Source organism: Equus caballus, chromosome 3, assembly GCF_041296265.1.
Source record: "Equus caballus isolate H_3958 breed thoroughbred chromosome 3, TB-T2T, whole genome shotgun sequence".
Lineage (NCBI taxonomy): Eukaryota > Metazoa > Chordata > Mammalia > Perissodactyla > Equidae > Equus > Equus caballus.
Genome location: NC_091686.1, coordinates 31402303 through 31426022, shown reverse-complemented (window position 1 = coordinate 31426022; position 23720 = coordinate 31402303). Strand labels below are relative to the sequence as shown.

General features: G+C 46.0%; 1 protein-coding gene across 3 annotated transcripts in view; it reads left to right on the top strand.

Moving 5' to 3' along the window:
* MBTPS1 (membrane bound transcription factor peptidase, site 1) overlaps positions 1–23720 on the top strand; it is a 52395-nt gene that overhangs the window by 13624 nt on the left and 15051 nt on the right. For all 3 annotated transcript variants that reach the window (XM_023637396.2, XM_070263135.1, XM_070263136.1), the window contains 11 exons: positions 1662–1865; positions 3573–3683; positions 4151–4260; positions 5543–5659; positions 6195–6262; positions 10024–10126; positions 11997–12148; positions 14782–14943; positions 19448–19592; positions 22477–22665; positions 23192–23364. In XM_023637396.2, coding sequence (XP_023493164.1) covers positions 1662–1865; positions 3573–3683; positions 4151–4260; positions 5543–5659; positions 6195–6262; positions 10024–10126; positions 11997–12148; positions 14782–14943; positions 19448–19592; positions 22477–22665; positions 23192–23364 — 1534 coding nt within the window. The remainder of the gene's footprint in view (positions 1–1661; positions 1866–3572; positions 3684–4150; positions 4261–5542; positions 5660–6194; positions 6263–10023; positions 10127–11996; positions 12149–14781; positions 14944–19447; positions 19593–22476; positions 22666–23191; positions 23365–23720) is intronic.

Here is a 23720-nt window from a genome sequence, read left to right as displayed (position 1 = left end):
GGCTGTCAAGTGCTGTGCTTGACACACCAGAAGGAAATAGTTTGCCACCTGACGGGCCCAGCCTCTCTCGTCATCACCCCTGACCTTGTGGTGAGCAACTTTTCTCATCCGAAAACGGAGCTAGTGCTGCCTACGTCTGTGGTTCCTTGGGAGATAAAATGAGACCGTGCATGTGGAGAGAGCTTAGCAGAGCTTTTAGGATGCTGTAAGTAGACACTAAATGTTAATTATGGTTCTCTTGTTAGAACCAGCGTTATTTGGGGCTGAAACCTGTCCCCCTCTGGACCCCATCCCTGGCTCTGTCCCGTGGCTGTGAGACAGAGCTAACCTGTTTTCCACAAGACAATACTTAAAGGTTTGTTTTGAAGAGCTCCATGGTGTCTCCTTGACAGTGTCTTCTCTCCAGGATAGTAAAGATCTTCAGTTCCTTCAGCAGTTACTCATATGACGTGGTTCACGTCCCCACCATGTTAATTGCCTTCCTTTGAGTACTCTCCAGTTTTTCTTAATTGCTCTTAAGAGTGAAGCCAGAACTGGCTTCAGTACTTCGGGTGTAGTCTGGTCTGCTCAAGGTAAAGCAGGACAGTCCCCTCCCTTGTTCTAAATACTGTTCTTCAATTAGTACCTCCAGTATTGTCCCATGCTGTTGACTTAAAAGAACAGAATCAACATGGGAAGTTCAGTACAGAATAATTTCCGTTGGACTGTGTAAATAATTACTGACTAAAATTGACATGACTGTATATTTCTCCAGGTCTCTGGACTTTCATGGGTGTAGCCTGGTAAGACTGGAAGAAAAATGATTCTGACTTGCTGTAGAAACAGAACTTAAATAGTATTACAGATTTGCTCTGAAAAGTGATTTGCAATACGATGTTTCTTTGTCATAGCATGGGCTTTGAAAAGTAAAGGGACAACTCTTGTGGTATTTCTTTTGCTTTCTTTTTCATTTTAAAAAAAGTAAGGTAGTTATGGTTAGCAAAATGTATGCTTTTTAGTGTGCAGTTTGGCAAGTTTTGATAAAAGTGTAGAGTCAGGTACCCACTAACAAAATCAAGATGCCACCTAGTCACATCCCCCTCAGAAATCCCCCTGGACCTGGGTGGTTTTTTGCTTGTTGAAAGGATACGTTCTAGTAGATAAGCCTGTGGAGTGGAGCATAGTGAGCAATATGCAGTTGGAAAAAGGTCCTCTTGATGTTTGGCCAGAGGTAGGTGTCATGGGAGAACGTGGCTTTTTCCTGTCCCAGAAATCTAGTGCTGTAAAACTTCACATTGGGTGAGTAGCCATTTTCTTCCACTTTTTCTCCTCTTCTGGTTAAGTGAGAACAAGTTGCTGATGAAAAACCAGACATTTCTTCAATATTAGTATCACAATTTAAAAATGATTATTTTATCAGTCTCTCTCTGCCTTACATTGGTTAGAAAATTCCGGGTAAAAAACCATTTGGGATTAATATGATGGCTAAATAATATCCTAGAAATAGAACTGCACTGAGACTGTCCTTGTAGCAAAGAGAGATAATCCCACCTTCCTTCAGACAGGATTTTGGAAGGTAGTCATTGCTCTGTCCGGAATGATTGTTGTCCCCGACAGGTGTCGTGTCCGTCGTGTCCTTTCAGCGTTTCTCCTCTCCTCATCTTTCTCTTCCTTGGCTCTAGCTGACCCCGTCGTGCCCTGTAATGAAACCCGATGGAGCCAGAAGTGGCAGTCGTCCCGTCCCCTGCGGAGAGCTAGCCTTTCCCTGGGCTCTGGGTTCTGGCACGCTACAGGAAGACACTCGAGCAGACGGTTGCTGAGAGCCATCCCGCGCCAGGTCGCCCAGACGCTGCAGGCAGACGTGCTATGGCAGATGGGATACACAGGTGTGCACTGTGACCGGAGCCGCGGAGGGCCTGCTGTCCGGGAGTCCTCCCTCTCCAGTGCCTGGTGCTGAAGCCGTGTGGCCTCGTGCACCTGTCCTCCTCAGTATTTGTTGGGGGGGACACAGCTGCCCCTCGTCTTTGACTCCTGTTGTGCTGGGTATCTGTTTCTGTGGCTTTTCTAAGTGTATAATCCTGTTTGCTTTTTGTGTCTTGTTTTTCTGTACCATTTCCAAGGTTAGAAAGGGTGGGTTGTGGAGCATTTTTCTCCTGTGACACGTATGTGATCAAACACAGCACTGCCCACTGGCGGTCCAGCAGAGTTCTGTAATTTCTCAGGGAAAGAGATCAAATTCAAAGATAGTGTCCTTGATTTAGGCAATTTCATGAAAGTGAGTTTATCACTCCAGTGTGGTGCCCTGTGTGCAGAATGGCTAAGTCTGGACGATTGTACTTGTTGATCATTTGTTTCAGAATAGGAAACAATATTAATGACCATATTCCATGAAATAAAACTCAAGACCACTAGGACTTTTCTCCTTACTGATTGATCATGGCACCACGTCCCTGTTTTAACTCCTATGAAGGTTTAGATCCTGAGTTTTAAATGTACGCCTGTTTCCCTGGCCCCAGGCCCTCCAGCTTTGTCCAGGTCCTTTACCTGTTACCTCCTGGACTCAGAGACCTTTCTCCTCCTCTGATCGCTCAGCCTCCTGCCCATCAGAATGCCTGAGGTACTGAAGCTTTTAACACCTGGGCGACTGGCATTTTATGAAAATGATCGTCTCCTCTCAGTTTTATCTTTTTAGGGTGAAAACTCCTTCACAAAGCAGAAACTCTCTAATCGTCAGAAAAGCTGGTTTATTCCCCCCAAACCAAATGGTTTCTAATTTTGTGTGTGCATTTTTAAAAAGTAAGGAAAACTTTTTGTTGATTATCTCATTGTAATTGATTATTTAACATGATATTGATACATAAACGCAGTTCTCACACCAGGAAGACACTACCCTCACTACATCTGTTAGCTGTTAGATAGTACAGGTACTTGTATCTTTTCCAGAATTTCTTGACCCGACAGCATCAGTTGTATTTCACATTGGTACACATGGCTTTTGGCCAGTATCTGAAGTAGACTTGTTATTATAGCAAAGTGCGTAACATAGTGGTTTTCCTTACAATGTGATTAGCCCTGCGTGTTGTTGACAGCTGCTCTCTGCAGTGTCTTGTCTCTGATGAGCAGCATTGAGTGCGTCACCACACTTGTCAGGAAAGGGAATAGTTTCCCCGTCTCCTGTAGGGGTGTGCTTTGTGGGTGCCCTTTGCCCTTTAGGGCCTCTCTAAGGAGATGCGGGGGTGGAGACCTGGAGGCAATTACCAGAAGGGGGAATCAGTCATAGGTGGAGGCATGGAGAGGGGTGGTTCCATCCTCGAGCTTTGGTGACAGGTGGGGGGTCCAAAGAGATTTTCTGTTTACCCTCAAGTCTTGTTTAGCAGCAGAGGATGGCGTTTCCCCAGCTGTCCCCTTTTCTTAGTCTCGGCTCAGCCAGGGCCCCTGGGGCATCTGCCCTAGCTTGTGCACTCTGGGCCGGCTTTGGCCCTCGATGACATATTGTTCTCTGTAGATCCCAAGGAGGGATGTATTTTATAGACAAAAATTCAAAAAGATGATTTCTCCAAACGTGATTGTGCATGCTTGCTTTTTGGAATAAGGTGCTAACGTGAGGGTTGCTGTTTTTGACACTGGGCTGAGCGAGAAGCATCCTCACTTCAAAAATGTGAAGGAGAGAACCAACTGGACCAACGAGCGAACGCTGGACGACGGTAGGTGGCAGTATAGCATAGGGAATACCAGTGACGCGTTTCTGGTCACATAGAGGCTTTGTACGTCACTCCCGTCCTCTGTTTCATCAGTTAAGAGTATATTTTTCCACATGTTAATGGTTAAACTGTCCGTGTACAGCAGTTACTTAGACAAACCCAAGTTGCTGTTGTACCTTTTGGCAGAAACTTTTCTAAATATCTCAGAGGATGTCAGGAAGTAGAGTTTGAGGAAAGAGAGGGGGATGCCTGGTGCAGGAGCATCTCCCTGTTTGGGAGAGAGTGGGAGTGGCTGGACCCAGAAGCGGGCAGGTAGGTGCAGTGCGGGCTCTGAGTGGAAGACAGTAGAGAGGCAACAGAGGCCCTATGTCTAGGACTGGAGAATGCGTCTGTTTGAATTGGTGATTTGAGCCCTTGTGTCTTGGCACATTATTGGCTGTTTTATGATTTTTTTTCCTTATGGGCAACAGGGCTGGGCCACGGCACCTTTGTGGCAGGTGTGATAGCCAGCATGAGGGAATGCCAAGGATTTGCTCCGGATGCGGAACTTCATATTTTCAGGGTCTTTACCAACAACCAGGTAGGTGTTTTGAGGACCCCTGAAGCTTAAAGAATTGATATTAAAATATAGAAAGTAAAATCTCTAGAAAATACTGGTTTAAAAGCAGCACACGTCCGTGATGCTGAGCTGCTGCTGGCATCCCCTGTGCCCTGCTGTCTCTCCACTGTCCTTCTGGGTGGCTTTGCGCTTCTCCCACCACCCCCTTCATCGGCCTCTCTTGAATCCCGAAGACCCCGCTCTGAGGCACTGCGCTCCGGGATTCCTTGACCCCCAGTTTATTCCTCTCCTTCGGGCTTGCCTAGGGCTGCTGTGCCTCCATGTCTCAGACACATTTCTTGTACTTCCGACCTGCGAGAGTCATGTTTGAGGGTTTGCCACCCCTGCTGGCCTGTGTCCACCTTGAGGGTCACCTCTGTAGCCGAGCACCCAGCATTGTGTTGCGTAATGTGGGTGTACAACCTTGTTCCTTTCCTCTTCATTTGGAAACTGTTTCTAGAAAGGGGGGAGGGTCCTAGTATTTATTTATCTTTAAAATTTAATTTTTGTGTAGGGAATTCTTAGTTCAGAAATATCAAAAGGCAGCACAAGGTACTGTCCCCATCCAGCGGATACTTACCTCACTGCCCCACGTCCCATGTGAGAGTTCCTTATTTTCTTGTACCCCTCTTCCTAGAATTTCTTTTGCATATTTAAGCAAATATAAATATGTAGTCTTATTTTTAAAGGCCTTTAAAAAACATAATTCTTAATCATTACACTGATTCTATTTCCACTGTACATTTAATTTTGTATTTTATAAAAACACCTAAATGGTGATACACAAGTAATTGAACTTCTGTAAGGAAACTAGGAGGAATTGAACATCAGAAAAATAATTGCGTGAAATCACTTTTATTGATGCCACTTATCCTTCAGTCTATTTAGGAGTAAAAAAAGATCAGACAAATACATTAAAGTATTTAGAAACATTAATTTAATAGAAGTGTCTTACTTTGATAAATCCTTTTACAAGAGGGGCAGCTAGAAGTTGGGAATGTCTCCTCGGGAGGTCGCCTTTAAGGTGAGGAGCTGTATGTTAGACCAGGGAGACAGGCGCCCTCAGAACCCAGATCCAAGGACTTAGCATTTCTGAGTGAAGTAGTTCACGTTTCAGAGCATTATTTATTCTTGGATTTATTGCTGAAATTTAAGTTACTACTTCACGCTGCTGAGTCTGTTCTTTACCCTTAAAACTAAAACTCTGTTGTAGCACGTCAAGACTTTTACTGAAACACCTAAAGGACTGTTTAAAATTAACTAGGTATCCTACACATCCTGGTTCCTGGACGCCTTCAACTATGCCATCTTAAAGAAGATCGACGTGCTGAACCTCAGCATCGGCGGCCCCGACTTCATGGACCATCCTTTCGTTGACAAGGTTGGTTGTGTCCCTGCACAGAACGACGTTGTGGTTGGTCATAGCTCCTGCTCTTGCGCATACCCCGACTTTGAGTGCTTCATCTCTGGGTACTGGTGGCTTGTCACCCACATAGTGACAGCTTTTTTAGGACAGGTGGGTAACAACGTGAGCTTTAGTGACCTGTGTTGGAAGTCGTGCGTGGTGACCTGTTGACTCCTTCTCATGTAAACACACAACCTGTCTTCTCTTTGATAATTGTGAAGTTAATCATAGTTTAATGAGTCGAAATCGTTTGTTTTAGTCTAAACTAATTGTGAACGTGCCTGGAAGGACGCTGTCTGCTTTATGCTGCCTGGGCCTGTGGCTTGGATCTTGTGATCTCTAAACATGCCTGTTACAAACATAGCCATGCCTGGAATGGGCTGGTGTTACGTTTTGAGAGGGTCCCTCCTTTTTTAGGACTATTTTTAGAAATTATGGCTCTTTTTGGACAGTTAATATTGGTTATTAAAAGTGGTGTACTTTCACAAATAAGTGCTTGCTAATTTTATAGGTGTGGGAATTAACGGCTAACAACGTAATCATGGTTTCTGCTATTGGCAACGATGGGCCTCTTTATGGGTAAGTATCCCCAACAGAGATGACCTTAGAGGTGTTTTTTTGCCCTGAAATAACTGAAAAACTGCTTTCTGTCTGTCTCTGTATCTATCTGTACCTGTTTATATCTACCTGAAACTTTGTATTGTGAAAATTTTCAACATAGAAAAAATAGACTTTGTAATAACCCCCATTCTCACCATTTTCTTCAGCAGTTGTCAACAAGGCCGGTATTGTTTCTGGTTTGTTTTTTTTTTGCTTTGCTATAAATAGCAGTTTAGTGGCCTAAAGTTTTTTATTCTACTTTTTTTTCCCCAAAAATCAATCAGGAAAGTAAATCTGTTAGAAATAAATGGATTTCGCAGTATTTATTGAGACCTGCTGTGTCCAAGACCCAGGGGTGAAGAGGTCAGTAAGATGAGTCACCTGCCTTTTTAGGAAAGATGAGGTACAAACACAACAAAACTAATACGGGGGACAGAGTGTGGGGTGCATAACAGAGACACGGCCACAACAGGCCAGGGGCTTGCCGAGAGGGATCAGAGAGGACAGATTCGAGAGAGCAGCGACACAGAAATGGCCCTGTGTGCTGGTTGTCATGGGAACAGAGGCAGCGTGAGATGCGGAACATCCGTCACTGAATCACACGCAGGAAACTTGTCAGCTCAGAGATCGCAGTTTTCTTTCTCCTACGGCTCTGATTTTCATTTTCCAGATAATGTATATAAATAATTTCTTGTGCTGATACGCTTTTGCAGTGGGATGTCTGTCGCCCTCCGTTATTGGGTGCCTGAGATGTGTGCAGTTCAGTACTGGGACAAAGGGTTTGAGGGAACCACAAAGGAGAAAGAGAAAATACGGAGAGTACCTGCAACAAGCCCTAATAGGATGGAGGGGGAGACAGATGCCTCCCTCCCTCCACTGTGTGTCTGTGGTGCACACAGTGTGGGTGTGTGCTCGAGCCATCAGAAACACTTGGTACTTCTTGCAGCAACCTCCCTCGGAGTACCTGTCGGGGAGCAGGCGGTGTTGAGGACTGACTGAGCTTAGGCTGAACTGTATGAAAGTAACGTTTTTGTAGGTCACGAAACATGCATATTGGCAGTCACATGGTTCCGTTCTAATAGTACTTCATTCAGTGATCCTGTTTCCTTGTAAAGGGTTGAGGATTCTGGACTTTTGTGTCATTAGTAATGTGTGTTGTGACTTGGAGGGGTAAGTGGCATAAATAAATCCTGACTATAGCTCTACCGTGACAGTCACCAAATCCTAAGTCTCATCAAGTTGTCTTGTTTTCTCTTTCACGTGTCCCTCCCCTTTCTACTTTCCCCATTCCAGGCCAGCCCTCATCAGTTCAGAGTCACCAAGTTATCAGTTGGTTTCCTAGCCGTCTTCCTCCTTCAGTCTTTTCCCACCCGAGCTCTTCCTGCGTGGCCGACATGTGGCTGTGGGGTGGTGGGAAGGGCACAGGAATGGAGCAGACGGGTCCAACCTGTGCTTGCAGGCTGGCGCCCTTCACTTCTCTGGGCCGCAGCCTCCTTGCCTGTCACGGGAGGGCACGAGACCCACCCTGTGTGTGGTTGTGAGGATCAGATTAGACAGTGGAGGGAAGGCACCACGAATCCTGAGCTCTGTAAGTGCTAGCTGTTCTTTTCCCTTTTCTTCTGTGTTTCTACTGTTAAAACATATATTCTAGCAGTTTTCTTATTGAAGAATTTCCAGTGGCTCCTTATTGCCTAATCAAATCCAGTTTTTCTTCTTGGTTGTCAAGATCCTCAGCATTCTAGCTTGGAGTCGGAAAACTGTTTCTGTAAAGGATCAGATAGTGACTATTTTAGGCTTCGTGGGCCATATGGTGTTTGTTGCAACTACTCCCTGCCCGTGTAGTGTGAAGACAGCCGTGGACATGTGGAAATGAATGGGCGTGGCTATGTTCCAGTAAAACTTTATTTACAAAAACAGGTCGTGGGCTTGGTTTGGCCCATGGCCACAGTTCTCCAACCGTAGCCTGAAGCTCTTGCTTTATTTTCCGCTGCCCCATGCACATCTTCCTCAAATCCAGTCTCCTCCCTGGGTCTCCCTACAGAAACCATGTTTACCTCAGTCCCCTCACCTGTCCCTGCCGCCAGCTTGCCTTTCTTTCTGTTCACACCTCTCTTGACTATCTCCTCTCCCCCAGGCCATTCTGACTGCTTTGCCGCACGCTAGCCGCTCTTCTGAAGTCCTGTGACTTCTGTGGGCAGTCAAACTCAATGCTTCTAATGCAGGAGTTGTTTGTTCTCAGTGTTTTAGAGGAGAACCCTGGAGAGGCAGGCCCTGTGTCAGCTGTGTCTGCTCTCAGAGCTCTGGCATCTGCCTGCTGCTCTGTCGTGCTGGGATGGCACGTCGTCGTCGCGGCACAGCTTGTGCAGTTACAGCTTACTGCCTGGGCATCGGTAGGGCGAGGCAGAGGACGGTGACCTGCTCAAAGGGCTGAGTCAGTCCTTGCGGGCAGTGTGCTCCTGGCCCCCCTGGAGCGAATGCTCGCGTCCCCCTGGGCAGCCCCTGCCGCGACCTCTCCCGGGGTCCTGCACCCTGACACGTGGAATAGTCTGCCGCTGCTCTTCCCCCTTGAGCACCAACAAGAATTTCTTGATGCTTTCCCTTACTTTTTAGGATTTGAAACACACTAAGTACTGTAGGGATTGACAGGTAGAGGGAGGGTGGGAAGGTGGCATTTTTTTGTGTCAACTTCAGTGGGAAGTTCTGTCAGTGACTTCTACACTAATCTCTGCTCCTTGATTTCATAGAAGTTTATAAACTTTTATCCAATTAAAAAATCACTGTTGGTGCCTCTGAACGAGCGCGTGGTAGCATGTCGCTGGCAGGTGAGCTAAGAAGGCAGTGCCTGGGTTGACTCCGTGTGGTTTAGGTTAGTCAGCTAAAAGCACGTGCCCCAGGATCTTGCTGCTGATGTCACGAAGCCACATGGAATCAGCTGTGGTTGTTGAATTGTCAGAGTTCATTTTTTTGGTGGCAAAGCTGTAGTAGGTAAAGCTCAGAAATGCAGTTTCATAACTTGTTGCTTCATACTTTCAAATAGTTCAGCTTCATCTTCACTTTACAGTTTAAACGTTTTTGTCATTATTCATTTTGCTTTGATTTCTTTGCAGATCTAGTACACGAGGTGTTGAAGGGAAGTGTGTGGTCATTTCTTTGCATCTGTGTCTTCCCTCTGAGGAGCTCCAGATTACAGAGTAATGATAGTCGTTCCTGCAGCTTCCATGAGGAAGGTGGAATACCCTGCAGAAGAGAGTTGAAAACTATAACTCCCTGACCGAGGCAGAGGCAGATGTATGCATAGGGTTCCTTCCCAGAGAAACGTGGAATCTAGTTGGGGAGGCAGGATGAATACCCTTGAAACAATTTGAAAGTGGTATGAGAAGGTATAAGTAGGCGAGGATTGGACAGTGTTTAGTCTTGTGAAGGTCAGAGAATGCGAGTTCCTTCAAGCCTGGAAGTAGTGAGGGAAGAAGTGAGTCGTCGCCTGAAGTATGATAAGTGGACGGGGAGGGAAAGAAAGAAAGGCTGTTCCTGTGGCAGGAGATGATTTGAGCCCAGCACGAAGGTGGCAGTGAGCCTGGCCTTTCACAGGACAGCCGTGAGGAGCAGCAGTCCGTCACAGCAGCACACGTCTTGTCACAGAAGAACCAATACAGTCTTCGATTTTTCTGAGAGTATTTGCCCTTATTCGAATTACTCTTTTAAAATGCTTTCTCTTCCCTTGTGTTTGTGCCTCACTTTAGCACTCTGAATAACCCTGCTGATCAGATGGATGTGATTGGAGTAGGTGGCATTGACTTTGAGGATAACATCGCCCGCTTCTCCTCACGGGGAATGACTACCTGGGTAGGCTTTTCTTCACTAGTTGAATGTGCATGACAGCGTCATTTATGTGAGAACTTCGGTGTATCCTAAGTGCGCAGACAGAAAAGTGGTGCCAGTTCTAGTGTTTCCAGTTCCACTTCTTTTTAACTTATTTCTGAGTAACTCACTTTTCAGGTGAGTTGGATGCATTCCCACTTGCCCTAACGAACAGGAAGGTGAGCAGTCCTCCTCAGTGCTCAGCGAGATGATGTTTTTGGCCTTACGAAGCAGAGAAGCCAATGAGAACAGCTTAGTATCAACTCTGCTACCATGGAAATAATTGTATTTAGCTGGGCAAAATCGGAATAACCCCAAGTTCATTCATTCAGCTACTTGGGTTTAATTATGCAGTTAATTCATCCTTTACCCATCAGAATGAAGTTGTATTCAAAATTGGATGCTCCCTCAGGCAGACTTGGGTACTCGTCCCTGCCCCTTTTGGTCTTCAGGGTCACATCATCTCTTGGGGCTCTGACTCACGGCCTCCAAACTCACAGGTCTCAGGGAAGTCCCAGAAAAGGGTCGCAGCTTCCTGAGAACTTTGTGGCCTTGTCCACACTGGCACCACTTTATGGGGTAGCCTTCCAGTTGAGCCTTGGTACCACGACATATCTACTCCCCTGGCGCCCATTCCGTCAGTCCCACCAGGGGTCCACGTCTCGCACATTCAGATGCCTCCTCCTCCTCCAGTGATGCCTACTGAATTGATGCCGCAGTCTGGTGGACCCCACTCTGAGAAAGTCAGTTCCAGGGATGTGTTTTGTATCCCTTCATCTGCTCGCTCTCAGCACTTTCTTTGTGCTGCCAAATACTAGGAAATGACGCCTTTACCCGGTGATGTCTCTAGCTCCCTGTAAGGGCTTTCATGGGATGATGATGCAGTGTCATGTCCTTGGCCTTTATCAAGGCCTTGTTTTTATTCATTTATTTATTTTTTCTTCCCCAAAGCCCCCCAGTACGTAGTTGTATATTCTAGTTGTAGGTCCTTCTGGTTCTGCCAGTGGGACGCCACCTCAGCATGGCCTGATGAGCGGTGCCATGTCCACACCCAGGATCTGAACCTGTGAAACCCAGGGCCACAAAAGTGGAGCGCACGAACTTAACCACTCGACCATAGGACCAGCCCCAAGGCCTTGTTTTTTAGTGGCATTTTGAGAAGTGTTCCTGAATAATCTACAGAGCTGCAGTTGAAGATATCTTTTCTCAGTGTCCCACGTCTAGACCCAAGGTCCATTTATGTTTGATTACCAGGAAAGAATTTTTCACTTCAAATTGGTGTACTTCTTTCTTATAGAATATAATTTCCTGTTGTAGTTCTCATTTTGCCCCAATTTCCAGGAAATTTAAGAGAGTGCTCAGTTAAAATTTTATCACAGGTTACTCATACAGTTACGTTTATCATTCTAAATGGTTTTCTTATTTCCCCTCAGGTGACAGATTGAAATAGCCCATCATATCATGTACTTTTTTCCTTCTAACGAAATACGTTTCTTTTTTTTCTAATTTTAATTTTCTGGTTTTTCTAACATATTTCTAATTTTTAAGGTATCTAGAAATAAATCAGTTTCTAGTCTTGCATGTTAGCAAAATTAAAAATACTTTTTAATTGCTTTATGGCATTAGTATTATACTGGTTATTATAAAACACAGCAAAAGTCATTTTATTTTCTACGTCATTGTTTAAGCTTGTTTTCTGCGTTGCAGTGAATTTCAGACTAAAACCAGCACCTTCCTAAGGCTGCACTGCGTTTAATAACCTGCATTTCTGTTGGGGTTTTATTCACTCGTAACTGCATGTAGCTGTGTGCCAGGGCATGTGCCGTGGTAGAAACCAGGCTTTTTTTATTCGTAGGAGCTGCCAGGAGGCTACGGCCGTGTGAAACCTGACATCGTCACCTACGGTGCTGGAGTGAGGGGCTCCGGTGTGAAAGGGGGGTGCCGGGCCCTCTCGGGGACCAGCGTGGCTTCTCCGGTGGTCGCTGGTGCTGTCACCTTGCTAGTAAGGTGAGTGTTGCTCAGCGGAGAGAAGGTGGTGCCAGCAGACTGGGAGCTGAGTCTTGCTTGTCACCAACGAGGTTTGAGAATTTAGGAGCTCGTGACCTTGCTCCATCTCTGGTTCTTCATCTCGACAGAAGAGGTTGGAGCCGTTCTTTCACAGAGGGCTCTGGTGAACAAGAGTTAGATGACGTATGTGTGGACATGCTGTGCACTCACCGTGGAGTGCTGGACGAGGGCAAACACCTATTACGGTTTTGATGTTTGAGGTCTGTTTTGTTTTGGTTTGGTTTGTTTAAAGACTTTTTTTTAGAGCAGTTTTTGGTTCACAGCAAAGTTGAGGAAGGTATGGAGATTCCCCGTGCACTCTGTGCCCCCATTTTGTTTGTTTTTCATACACCGTCTCTGTGCTGCAGTTGTACTCGTTATATCCAAATGAGAGTGTGTGTCCTGCAGGGAGCACAGAGGAAGCTCTTTCCCTGCCATGTCCTCCATTTTCTTGGGGGCTCACCTTTCAATGGGCTCTGTTAGCGAAGGAGCTGTGAAAGCAAGCGGCGGGTCTGACAGTCACCGCTCCACTGTGAGAGACGAGTTTCTCCACGTGACTTATTTGTTCTCTTTGTCTCGTTGAATCCCACGTGCAGTTGGAATGGAGCTTAGTGATCCACTCTTAATTTTGCAGATAGTGAAACGGAGGAAAGTTTTCAAAGGTGGTTGACCAGAATTGCCGCTCATATGCTCTGACTGAGTCACGTGGGCTAGTGCCTTAGTCTCAAAAAGCCATCTTTGGAGCTAGCACTTATTTTGTATTTCCCCCAAAATAACTGTTTTTCTAAGTGAGGCTTTAGTTGAGCTTTTGTGCTGTGATAGCAAAACTGCATATTTGAACGTTATTATACTCTGTGAATTTTGAAATTAAAACATGCAAATGGTAGTAAATGTTTTTATATTTAAAATTCTCTTTAAAAGCAAGTAAATTTATATTGTTAATTTAGCTTCTAATGCCAGAGATTTCTTTTTTATTAGTAATCCTTGATAGAGTTGTAGAGATCTACTTCTTTCCTCCTTTTCGGAGCCAGATTCTTGAAAATGTTGACAGTGGCCAGAGTACATTGGAGAGTGTTGGAGAATGACTGGCATTGGAGAGTGACCGTGTGCTTGTTAGAAACTCTGTCTTGCTCTTCTGGTTGTTGTCCTCACCCCGTGTTACACACACTGAACAGGAGGGCCGGGAGGGCAGACTAGGGGTTACCTGGTTCACTCAGGCTTCTGTGCTCACCAGGAGGAGACAGTTCCCCCAGGGCTCCTGCTGCCCTTCTTGTTGATTATGGAAACAGTAGACGCTGGTGCACTTCTGCACCTGCCATGCTTGTCAGCAGGAGTGAAGTTTCAGGCTCCACTCTTGAGCCCATCGAATCTCTCCGCTGTCAGATGAGAGGGGAGATGAGGAGCTGTGTTTCCATTCCCAGCAGCATCTCTAAGCACACATATTTCAGTGGCAAGGAGACCTTGGCTTTCCTCATCTCCCTGCAGCAGATAAAAATGCCATTGTGACATTTCAGAACAGCTCGTCACAGATGCCCAACACCATGGAAGTGCTTCATCAGCTTCCAGCTTTACAGCGCGCTCCTGAGGAACTCAGACCTAACCTTCGATCTTGCCTTATCAGCAGGAAGAGGGAGAGGACTGGTGACCTGTGGCTGAGCTTTTGTCATTTCTTTTATTCTGTCATTAAGACCCCATCCCAGTTTATCTCCTCTTCTCCGTATGTCAGATTTCCCACCTAGACCTGTTAGGAAACCTACCTATGCTCCAAGACCAACCACCATCCTAGAAAAATATTTAGGAGAATAAGTTGTTCTTTTTTGCTCACTGGATTTTCCCTCTTACGTTTAGGGGTTAAAATTTACTTGTATTTATAATACATAGATATACAAAAATCAGTGTTTTAATACTGGTCTTCTTAAGCAGTTGATAATGCTTAAGTGTCGCTAAGTTCCTAGCCGAGTAGAACTGTGTGTTAGAGTTTGTCCAGACGCACTCTGACGATGAAACTCTCAAGGTGTCCTCAGGTCTCTGTGGGTCCGTCAGGCTTTACCCACTAGGGTGGTGCATCACACACAGCCTCCCAGACACAGGCAGGCAGAGGCAGTGGGCTCTGCCCAGACACCGTGCCTCTTGCCCATCCTGCATCGAGCTCCCTCTCCAGGACTTACCTGTCTTCCTTTCCTTCCCCCAGCCAGGTGACGTCCCACATTGTCTCCTTCCTTTTGCCAGCAGGCTCCTCCCGCCCCCCCAGGAGCCAGTAACTCTTACCTGCCCTTGCCTCCTCAACCCCTAAGGTCTGTATAGTTGATTTATTGGGAAAATATGTGTTTCTGGTAAATTTAGTATAAACAGACACTAGCCGGTGAGTCACTCTTGTTACAAGCCATGTAGAAAGTTAGTAATCGGTCAGTCCCATGGCAGGTGAAGAAATGTGCACACGTTCATTCTGATCTTAAGCGGGCTTTCCCAAAGAAGCTCCTGTTAGATAAAAACAAAACAAGATTGCAGGTCACGTATTTCCACAGGGTAGGGATAGTCTGATTTTCATTCTTTTACTGAGAGAAAATGAGCAAATGTGTGATTTTTCCCCCCAGCACAGTCCAGAAACGTGAACTGGTGAATCCGGCCAGTATGAAGCAGGCCCTGATTGCATCTGCTCGGAGGCTTCCTGGTGTCAATATGTTTGAGCAAGGCCATGGCAAGCTGGATCTCCTGAGAGCCTATCAGATCCTCAACAGCTACAAGCCACAGGCGAGGTCGGTATGCTCCCTTTTGAATGGACCTTTTTCTTCTTCACTGGACGCTCAGGGTGTTTTTCCCTCTGCACAAAAGATTAGCCTCAAAGCAGGAGCTGATCCTGATGGCCCACACTCAGCCTGCAGGGAAAGCTTCAGCTGCCACTTCTCCAGGGTGCCGGCTGGCAGCACGGGAACTGCCCCGCTTCCTCATGCTCTGGGACTTACAGTACTTATGATTGAAAATAGTGATTTCTTGCTTTCTGTTTACTTCTTAAAACTTTCTTTCCAGATAATCTTAGGTTTACAGAAACTTGCAAAAGTAGTCTAGAAGTTGCCATGTACCCTTTACCCAGCCCCTAGTGCCAAGATCTCAGTTGACAGTCATGCAGCTGCTGAAACTGACATGCGCGCTTACACTGTGCTGGATTCACCTGCAGGCTCCACGCATGTGCACTGGGTTCCCCCAGTGCTCTTTGTCTGGTGCAGGATCCAGGCCTGTGTCGTGTTCAGTGTTGTGTGTTCTCAGTCTCCTCCAGCTTTCGGTGCTTCGTCTGTCTTGTGCTCTCGTTCATGGCTGACTCCTTTAGGAGCGCTGCTTGCTTGCTTTGTAGACTGCCTCTTGATGTGAGTTTATCTGATGTTTTCTCATGATTACGTTGATGTTATATGTTTTTGGTAAGAATGTTTTTTTACTTTTCATTTTGAAGTGACTAGATTTATGACAAAGTTTCAAAAGCAGTACATGAGGACTCATGAATCCTTTGCCCAACTTTCCCTAATGTTAACATCTTACATAACCATAGTACAAGCCTCAAAGCCAGAAATTAACATTGACTCATTACTGTCACCTATCTATAGACTCCATTCAGATTTGACCCATTGTCCCGCTCCTGTCCTTTTCCTGGTCCAGGATCAGTTGAGCATCCCACGTTGCATTTAGTTGTCATGTCTCCTTGGTCGTCTCTGGGCGGGGACACTTTCCCGGTTTTATTCCTTTTATTACTGGTGGTGTGTGTTTGCATCATTTGATTTAGGTGACGTGTCAGTCTGGGCCCTCCAGGAGGTGGACACCAAGATGGGGCGAGACATCTCAGAGATCTGCTGGGGGAAGAAGGACCTGGGAGGGAGAAAAGAAAGGCGGCAGGAGGATTGGGGAGGAGGAGCCTCAGACCGCAGCACAGGTCTAGAAACGTTCCTCTGATGAGGACTCCTTGAACCAAAGTCTCGCGTTAGAGGAGCCTGCCCCAGCACCCCTCTGTGCTCACTCGCCGGCTGGGAGCAGCCTGGGGGAAGACTTGCCTTGGCACAGACGTGGAGGCTCAGGAGGGGTCACAGCTCCAGCTGTCAGCAGCTGTGCTGCTGCACTGGAGTTCTGAGCAGCATGGCTCATGGTGCTGTCGGTGCGTCTGCCAAGTTTCTCCACTGCAGTTAATGGTTGTCCGTTTCTGACTACCGAGCCGCTTCTCATGTACTTAGATGATCTTGTTTCTTAACATACTTGCACTCACTAATTTTAGCATCCCTTGATGGTTCTTGCCTGCAACCATTATTGCTGTAGAGATTGGGGATTTTCTCTCTCATTCTTTTTACATTCATTATTTGAAATTCTTCTGTAAGGAAGAGCTGTCCTTTCTCGTTCGTCTGTTTATTCCATTATTTATTTCAGTGTGGACACACAGATACTTATTTTACTCTGGGGATTATGGTCCGTTAGTATCATTGTTTATTATTTTGCTCAGATTTGGCTATTGGGAGCTCCTTGTAGTTGGCTGCTGTGTCTTCTCAGCATGTCCCCCTCATTTTCTGAGCCCTTCCTCCCTCTGGCAGCGCAGGATGAGCCTTCACACAGCTGCAGCCCCGAGCCTTGGTGTCAGTCCTGTGTCCAAGCAGCGCTGGTCCTTAATTGGAGAGAGGTATTTAGAACCCGAGACCTGGGCACGAGGTGCGCTCCTGGCAGCTGGGCTCACAGTCACTTCTAGCAGGCCGAGCTAGGAAATGTCTGTCCGTACACACCCCATCCAGACCTCTTTCTGCATCCGTCCGTCGGTACATACATGAAAACACGAGTTCATCCACCTGATCCCCCAGCATGACGGTTGTCCTTCTGGTCTGCCTTCTCCTTGTTCGTGGGCTCCCTTTTCCAGCAGGGAGAGGCCTGCCGCTCAGCATCTGCAGCTCCGTCCTGGTGTGCACGTACTGACTAGTTAGGCTTGCTAACCCATTCCTCCCAAATTCAAACGTACTGCCTCGAGGGCAGTATTTGTGTGCAGTTCTGTCGTCTGTAGCTTTACAGAATGTAGTCGCACTGCTCTCCACAGTCACCGAGGGTCATTCTCTTCTTCTCCCCCTCAGTGTGCTTTCCCATTTGTTGTTAATACAGCTGAGTTCATTTGTTAGTCTGTGTTTCTCTTGGATTCCCCCCACGCCCTGGTTGATTCCAACTAGTTATGTGTTAGTGAAACGTTGCCATGACTCCGAAGTCAGAACTGCACACGGAAGTACACTTGGGGAAGTGTCGCTCCCCGCATCCCTTCTGTCCCCCTTCCCGCTCCCCGGTTCTCTCTCCCTGTCCCCCCACCTCTGTGGGTAATAGCCTGTTTTCGGTTGATGCTTCTTGTACTTTTTTGCACAAGTGAGCAGATACATAGGCATTTTCTCACATCCCCTTCCTTACATGAATGTTCTTTTTGCACTTTTCTTTTTTCACTTAACAGTATTTTGGAAATCACTCTCTATCAATTCAGAGATTTTCCCCCTTTTTACACCTGTATAATGTGGATATACCATTGTTTATTCAACCACTCATCTGTATATGGACATTTAAATGGTTTCCAGTATTTTGTAATTATAAACGGTCACAGTGAATGATCTTGTGTCTGTACTTTAGTTGTGTTGGCCTGTGTCTTCAGGGAAAGTTCCTAGAAGTGGGGTTGCTGGCTCATAGTTGAGAGAGAGGTGGCTTTGTTAGCTGTGGGACGTTGTGGCTGCTCACGTTCCACAGCGATGTGTGAGCCTGCCTGTTGCTCCAGAGCCTCAGCAGCAGTGTTCTGTCATACCTTCTACTGTCTGCCAATCTGATAGGTGAGCAGTGGGGTCTCAGTGTGGTTTTCATTTGCATTTCCCAGGTTCTTAGTGAGGTTGAACACTTTGTCTATATTTAAGGGCCATTTTTATACCGTTCCTGTGAAGCGTCTGTGTACTTCTTTTTCCCATTTTTCTCTGGGGTTTTTGTCCTTCTGTTTTTAAGAGTTCTTTATACATTAGGGTTAGTGACCATTTGTCAGTGATATGTACTGCAGATATTTCTCCCAGTTTGTCAGTTGTCTTTTGACTTTGTGTAAAGTGTTTTTTTTTGCCATGCAGTTTGTTTTGTTTTTTGAGGAAGATTAGCCCTGAGCTAACATCTGCTGCCAATCCTCCTCTTTTTGCTGAGGAAGATTGGCCCTGAGCTAACATCCGTGCCCATCTTCCTCTACTTTTTTGTTTTTATATGTGGGACGCTTGCCACAGCATGGCTTTGTAAGCGGTACATAGATCTGCACCCGGGATCCAAACCAGTGAACCCCAGGCTGCTGAAGCGGAGTGTGTGAACTTAACCACTATGCCACCAGGCTGGCCCCATTTTTTTTGTTTTTTTTTAATATCCACATTTGTTAGTCTTTTGTTGCCCCTGGATTTTTGAGTCACAGAAAGCCTTTCTTTGCACTGAGGTGAAAGAGAAATTCACCCGTGCTTTTTTCTAATACTTGTTTGCTTTCTTTTGTTTACTTGAGACGCTCTGATCCGTTTGGAGTTTATTCTTTTGTACGGTGTGAGGTATGGACCTAATTTTATCTTTTGCCTAATGGCCACCCATTTGTCACAGCTCCATTTGTTAAAAAGTCCGTCTTGGGGCTGGCCTGGTGGCACAGTGGTTAAGTTCACACGCTCTAATTCGGCAGCCCAGAGTTTGCCAGTTTGGATCCCAGGTGCAGACCTACACACCGTTTGTCAAACCATGCTGTGGCAGGCCTCCCACATATAAAGTAGAGGAAGATGGGCACAGATGTTAGCTCAGGGCCAGTCTTCCTCAGCAAAAAAAGGAGGATTGACAGCAGATGTTAGCTCAGGGCTAATCTTCTTCAAAAAATAAATAAAATAATTTTTTTTAAATAAAAAAGAAAAGTCCGTCTTTGCCCCAGTAATTTGACATGCTGTGGTTTGGGACTCTGAGTCCAAGGTATTTGCTGGGGTGGTCATGGACCCATTCTCCACCAGCCACAACCACTGAAGTTCCAACTTGCAGAAGGAAAGAGGTGTCCCCACACATCCTGTTGTTTGTACAGACGGCCTAGGCAGGCTGGCCAGTGGCCTTCTCAGCTCAGGGAGCCTTCCAAAGCAAGTTCCTGGATGCAGCCGAGGGCAGCCCTGCAAGCAGGCCCTTGTGAGGCTCAGGTCCTCAGAGGCCAACTGCCTGCACAGCTGTGGCGCTTCGCTGTCCTCTGTTATAAGCTCTACTCTAACCCTCGGTTCCTTGTTTCAGCTTGAGCCCCAGCTACATCGATCTGACTGAGTGTCCCTACATGTGGCCGTACTGCTCCCAGCCCATCTACTACGGAGGAATGCCGACCATCGTCAATGTCACGATCCTCAACGGCATGGGTGTCACCGGAAGAATTGTAGACAAGGTGAGCCTGCTCTCGGGCTTGTGGGGAACTTAGACGGGCCGAGACCTTTGTGCCTCCGCCCTTCTCCTGAAGTCAGCAGAGGGAAGGTGCTCCCTTCCCGTGCGGGGCCAGGGTGCTGCAGAGGGCTCTGTCCTCGCTCAGTCCTTCACGGAGAAGGCGGCAGAAGGGGTGGGGCCAGTGTGCTCCTTTCTGACAGCGGCTCCTGAATCACTGACACGTTTCACTCTTCGTCTTTACAGTTCTCATCTGTAATTAAAGGCCCACTTGTAATTATTTTATTCTTTAATGAGCATGAACGGGCCTTTGAGTTTAGAAGATATGGTCTTTATTTGAATTTTGTTTTTGTAGGTTTTTTTTGAATTTACCGCGTAAACGTTATCACAACAATAGAGGATAGGGAAAGAGACCAGAAAAATAACTTTCAGCCCCAGCATGCTCAGCCACTAGTTTTTAAATATTCTTTTCCAGCCCTTATCTGAAATACGTACTTTTTATCTTTGTGCAATAAGCAAAACTTGAGTCTGTTTCTTTCAGTTGTCGTTATGTTGTGAACGTTTTAAAATGTAACTATCCACGTAAATGTACTTTTTAACGGTTGTTTAATAGAATATAGAATTGTTCAGTCATAACTTGCTTACTGTGCCCCCTGCTTGAACAATCAGGTGGTTTTCACCTATAAACAACACTTCACTGAATAGTTCCACATGTATGGTTTTCTCTTCTTCTGAATTGTTTTCTTAACCTAAACTGCCTGGGTTGGAATCCTGTGTGGAGAGCGTGGACATTCCTATGGCCCTTGGGGCATCCTGCGGAACTCTTGCCAGGAGAAGAGTTGCATCAGCTCAGGCTGCGCCGGTGGCATCTCCACGGCACCTGCACTCAATGGCACATCTATTTTTTTAATTCCACGGGGTTTTAAAAAATTGAGACAAAATTCACATACCATAAAATGCACTCTTAAATTGTGCGATTCAGTGGTTTTTAGTACGTTCACAGGTAGCGATGCAGCCATCACTATTATATCATTCCAGAACATTTTCATCACCCCAGAAAGCAACCCCTGTCAGCAGCCACTCCCCGTTCTGCCTATCCCCAGCAACCTCTAATCTACTTTCTGTCTCTATGGATTTACCTATTCTGGACGATTCATATAAATGGAATTGTACCATATGTGGTGTTTTGTGACTGGCCTCTTTCCCTCAGCCTAATATCTTACGGATTCGTCCATGTTGAATCAGAGCTCCATTCCTTTTTATGGCTGAATAATATTCCATTGTATGGATATGCCTCATTTTGTTTATTCATCAGTTGATGGACATTTGGTTTCTTTCTAGGTGGTTCATTTTTTACTTTAATTTAGAGGGAGTAAAGTGAGTATCTTGTTTCATGTGCCCTTCTTCAGTTATTTCTGAGGGGCTGTATCCAGATTTGTTTACTAATTGTATTGTGTCTTGTGTGTATTAGCTTTGCATTTCTTTGGCCCATTTTTCTCCTGCAGTTTAGGTTTTCCCTGTCAATCTGAACAAGATCTTCATGTCATAGAGAAATTAACCATTGTTCTGTTTTATGCACAAAGTTCTCCCAGGTTATTTTTTTCTTTTCTCTTTAATATATATTAGTGGTGGTTTTTATTTTTTTGATCCTGAAAAAGTTTTACATTTTCATGTAGTTTGAATTTTTATCTTTTGTGATTACAGTTGTTTCAAAAATTAGAAACTTATCCCTCCAGAGATATAATAAAATCTCAATTTTACTTTCTACTAATTTTCCTTTTTTCCTTGTTACATATTTAATTTTTTCATCAGTGTTAATTTGAACTGTGGGGATTAAGAGATGGATGAAAATTAGCTTCTTTTGCAATAGCTAACCAGTGGTCTCAAGAGCGTTTATTAAAAATCTCTTTCCTTCTTCATTGTTTGTGATGCTGTGTCCTACAAACACTTTTTCTTCTTTTTCAGAGTTTTTTTAAATATGCTGACTCTCTTGTGGAGTATATTGTTGCTATCTGGTTTGTGAGGGAAATGAGTAATGTCGGTTAGTTTGAAATACTGGCTCATTATAAGAGCTAATTTATGTTTCTCCCAGATGTCTGCTTCCTCGCTTCCCTTTCCTCTTCCTCAAACCTGGAGAGCCTGAAAGGGTGGCCCATCATCTTTACAGCTGAGCCAGCTCTTCCTCTCAGCGTCCCATAAACCTCTGCCTGCCCAGTCCCCAGCTTCGCAATCTGAGTATGGACGGTTTGCATCCATGTCATTTTCTTATTTTTTTCCTTTTAATTAATGTGGGTTTTTCTTTTTTTTTTTTTTTTGAGGAAGATTAGCCCTGAGCTAACATCTGCCGCCAGTCCTCCTCTTTTTGCTGAGAAAGACTGGCCCTGAGCTAACATCTGTGCCGACCTTCCTCCACTTTATATGTGGGACGCCTGCCACAGCATGGCTTGACAAACGGTGCCATAGCCATACCCGGGATTTGAACTGGCGAACCCTGGGCTGCTGAAGCAGAGTGTGTGAAATTAACCGCTGCGCCATTGGGCCAGCCCCTTAATGTGGTTTTTTAAGCATACAACTAATTAGAATCTAACCTCAAACATGAGAGTTTTTGTTTAAGTTCTCTATCAGATAAAAGTTCTTTGTCAAACTGTCCCCTTCTTTTTAAGCTTGGGAAAAAATTCTCATTAAAGTTGGAGGCTGTCAGAAATAGTGGTTTCTAGACTTTTCTGGTGGGTAATGTTCCAGGCATTCCACAGGCTGCTTTGGTTATAGGTTGCTTAGTATCTGAGTATAAATTTCGTTTTGCCCTATCTAATGAAATCTTCCTCGAGACATGGTGTAGGTAATTTAGGAGTTGGGCATCTCACCTTAGCCTTGCTTGTTTTCTCCTGCAGCCTGACTGGCAGCCCTATTTACCTCAGAACGGAGACAACATCGAGGTCGCTTTCTCTTACTCCTCGGTGTTATGGCCTTGGTCAGGCTACCTGGCCATTTCCATTTCTGTCACCAAGAAAGCAGCTTCCTGGGAAGGCATTGCGCAGGGCCACGTCATGATCACTGTGGCTTCCCCAGCAGAGGTGGAAGTAAGTGCATGCAGGGACGGGCCTGGTTTTCTTAACCCTTCCCGTCACCTGCCGGGGGGGAGGGGCAGGCTGGACGCCTGCAGATTTGCAGCACAGCTGACGGACGCCGTGATGGCTGGTCCCGGGGCCTGGGCAGCCGCTGGAGTTTAAACACTCGCTCGCTCGGTGAAGGAGTGACGGTGCCTCGGGCTCTGTTGCTGAGCAACGGCAGATGGGCCGATTTTGTGCCAGATTTCAGGCTCACATGCTTACCAGTAGTGTGCATTCTCTAAAAGGGAATGTGGGGTTAGTCCTGTGTAGTCTAGTTGTTTTTAGGAATAAGATGCCTTAAATTTTAAGTCTTAAACTCTTAAAAGAAGAATCTAAATGGAATTGAGATACGTGAATGTTCCATCCCACGTTTGTTATTAGAAATTCCTGTGTTCAAATTATTTGGTTTAAGTTGATAAATAGAAGTGACTTTTAAACCTGAAAACTTGCACGTTTCTTCTGGGCAAAAGGGGCATTTCAAGTTTATTTTTTTCAGTCGAAAAATGGTGCAGAGCAGACTTCAACAGTGAAGCTCCCAATTAAGGTGAAGATAATTCCTGCTCCTCCTCGAAGCAAGAGGGTTCTCTGGGACCAGTACCACAACCTGCGCTATCCGCCCGGCTACTTCCCCAGGGACAATCTAAGAATGAAGAATGACCCTTTGGACTGGTAAGCAGCTGCGTGTGCTTCCATGGCAGGACCAGGGGGCGCTGTGCCTTTGGGGAGCGCTTGTTGCTCCTCGTTGCGCCTGGACTTCCGTGCCACCTCCTGCTTTGCAGGTCGTTGTTATGCTCTCAGGGCAGGCTGCTCTCCTTTCACACTTGCACAGGTGTGCAGCGAAGATCCCTGAACCCATCCTTAACTGCTCTCTTTCCCTCACTGCCTCAGTTGAATCCGTCAGCTGATCTGTCAGTTCTCCCTCCAAACTGTCCTGAGTCCTGCCCTGCCTGGCTGCTGCCTTTGCCCCGACCCTGGCTCTGGCCGGCGTCGGGGCCCCCTGATGAGTCTCACTGCTCCCCTCAGTT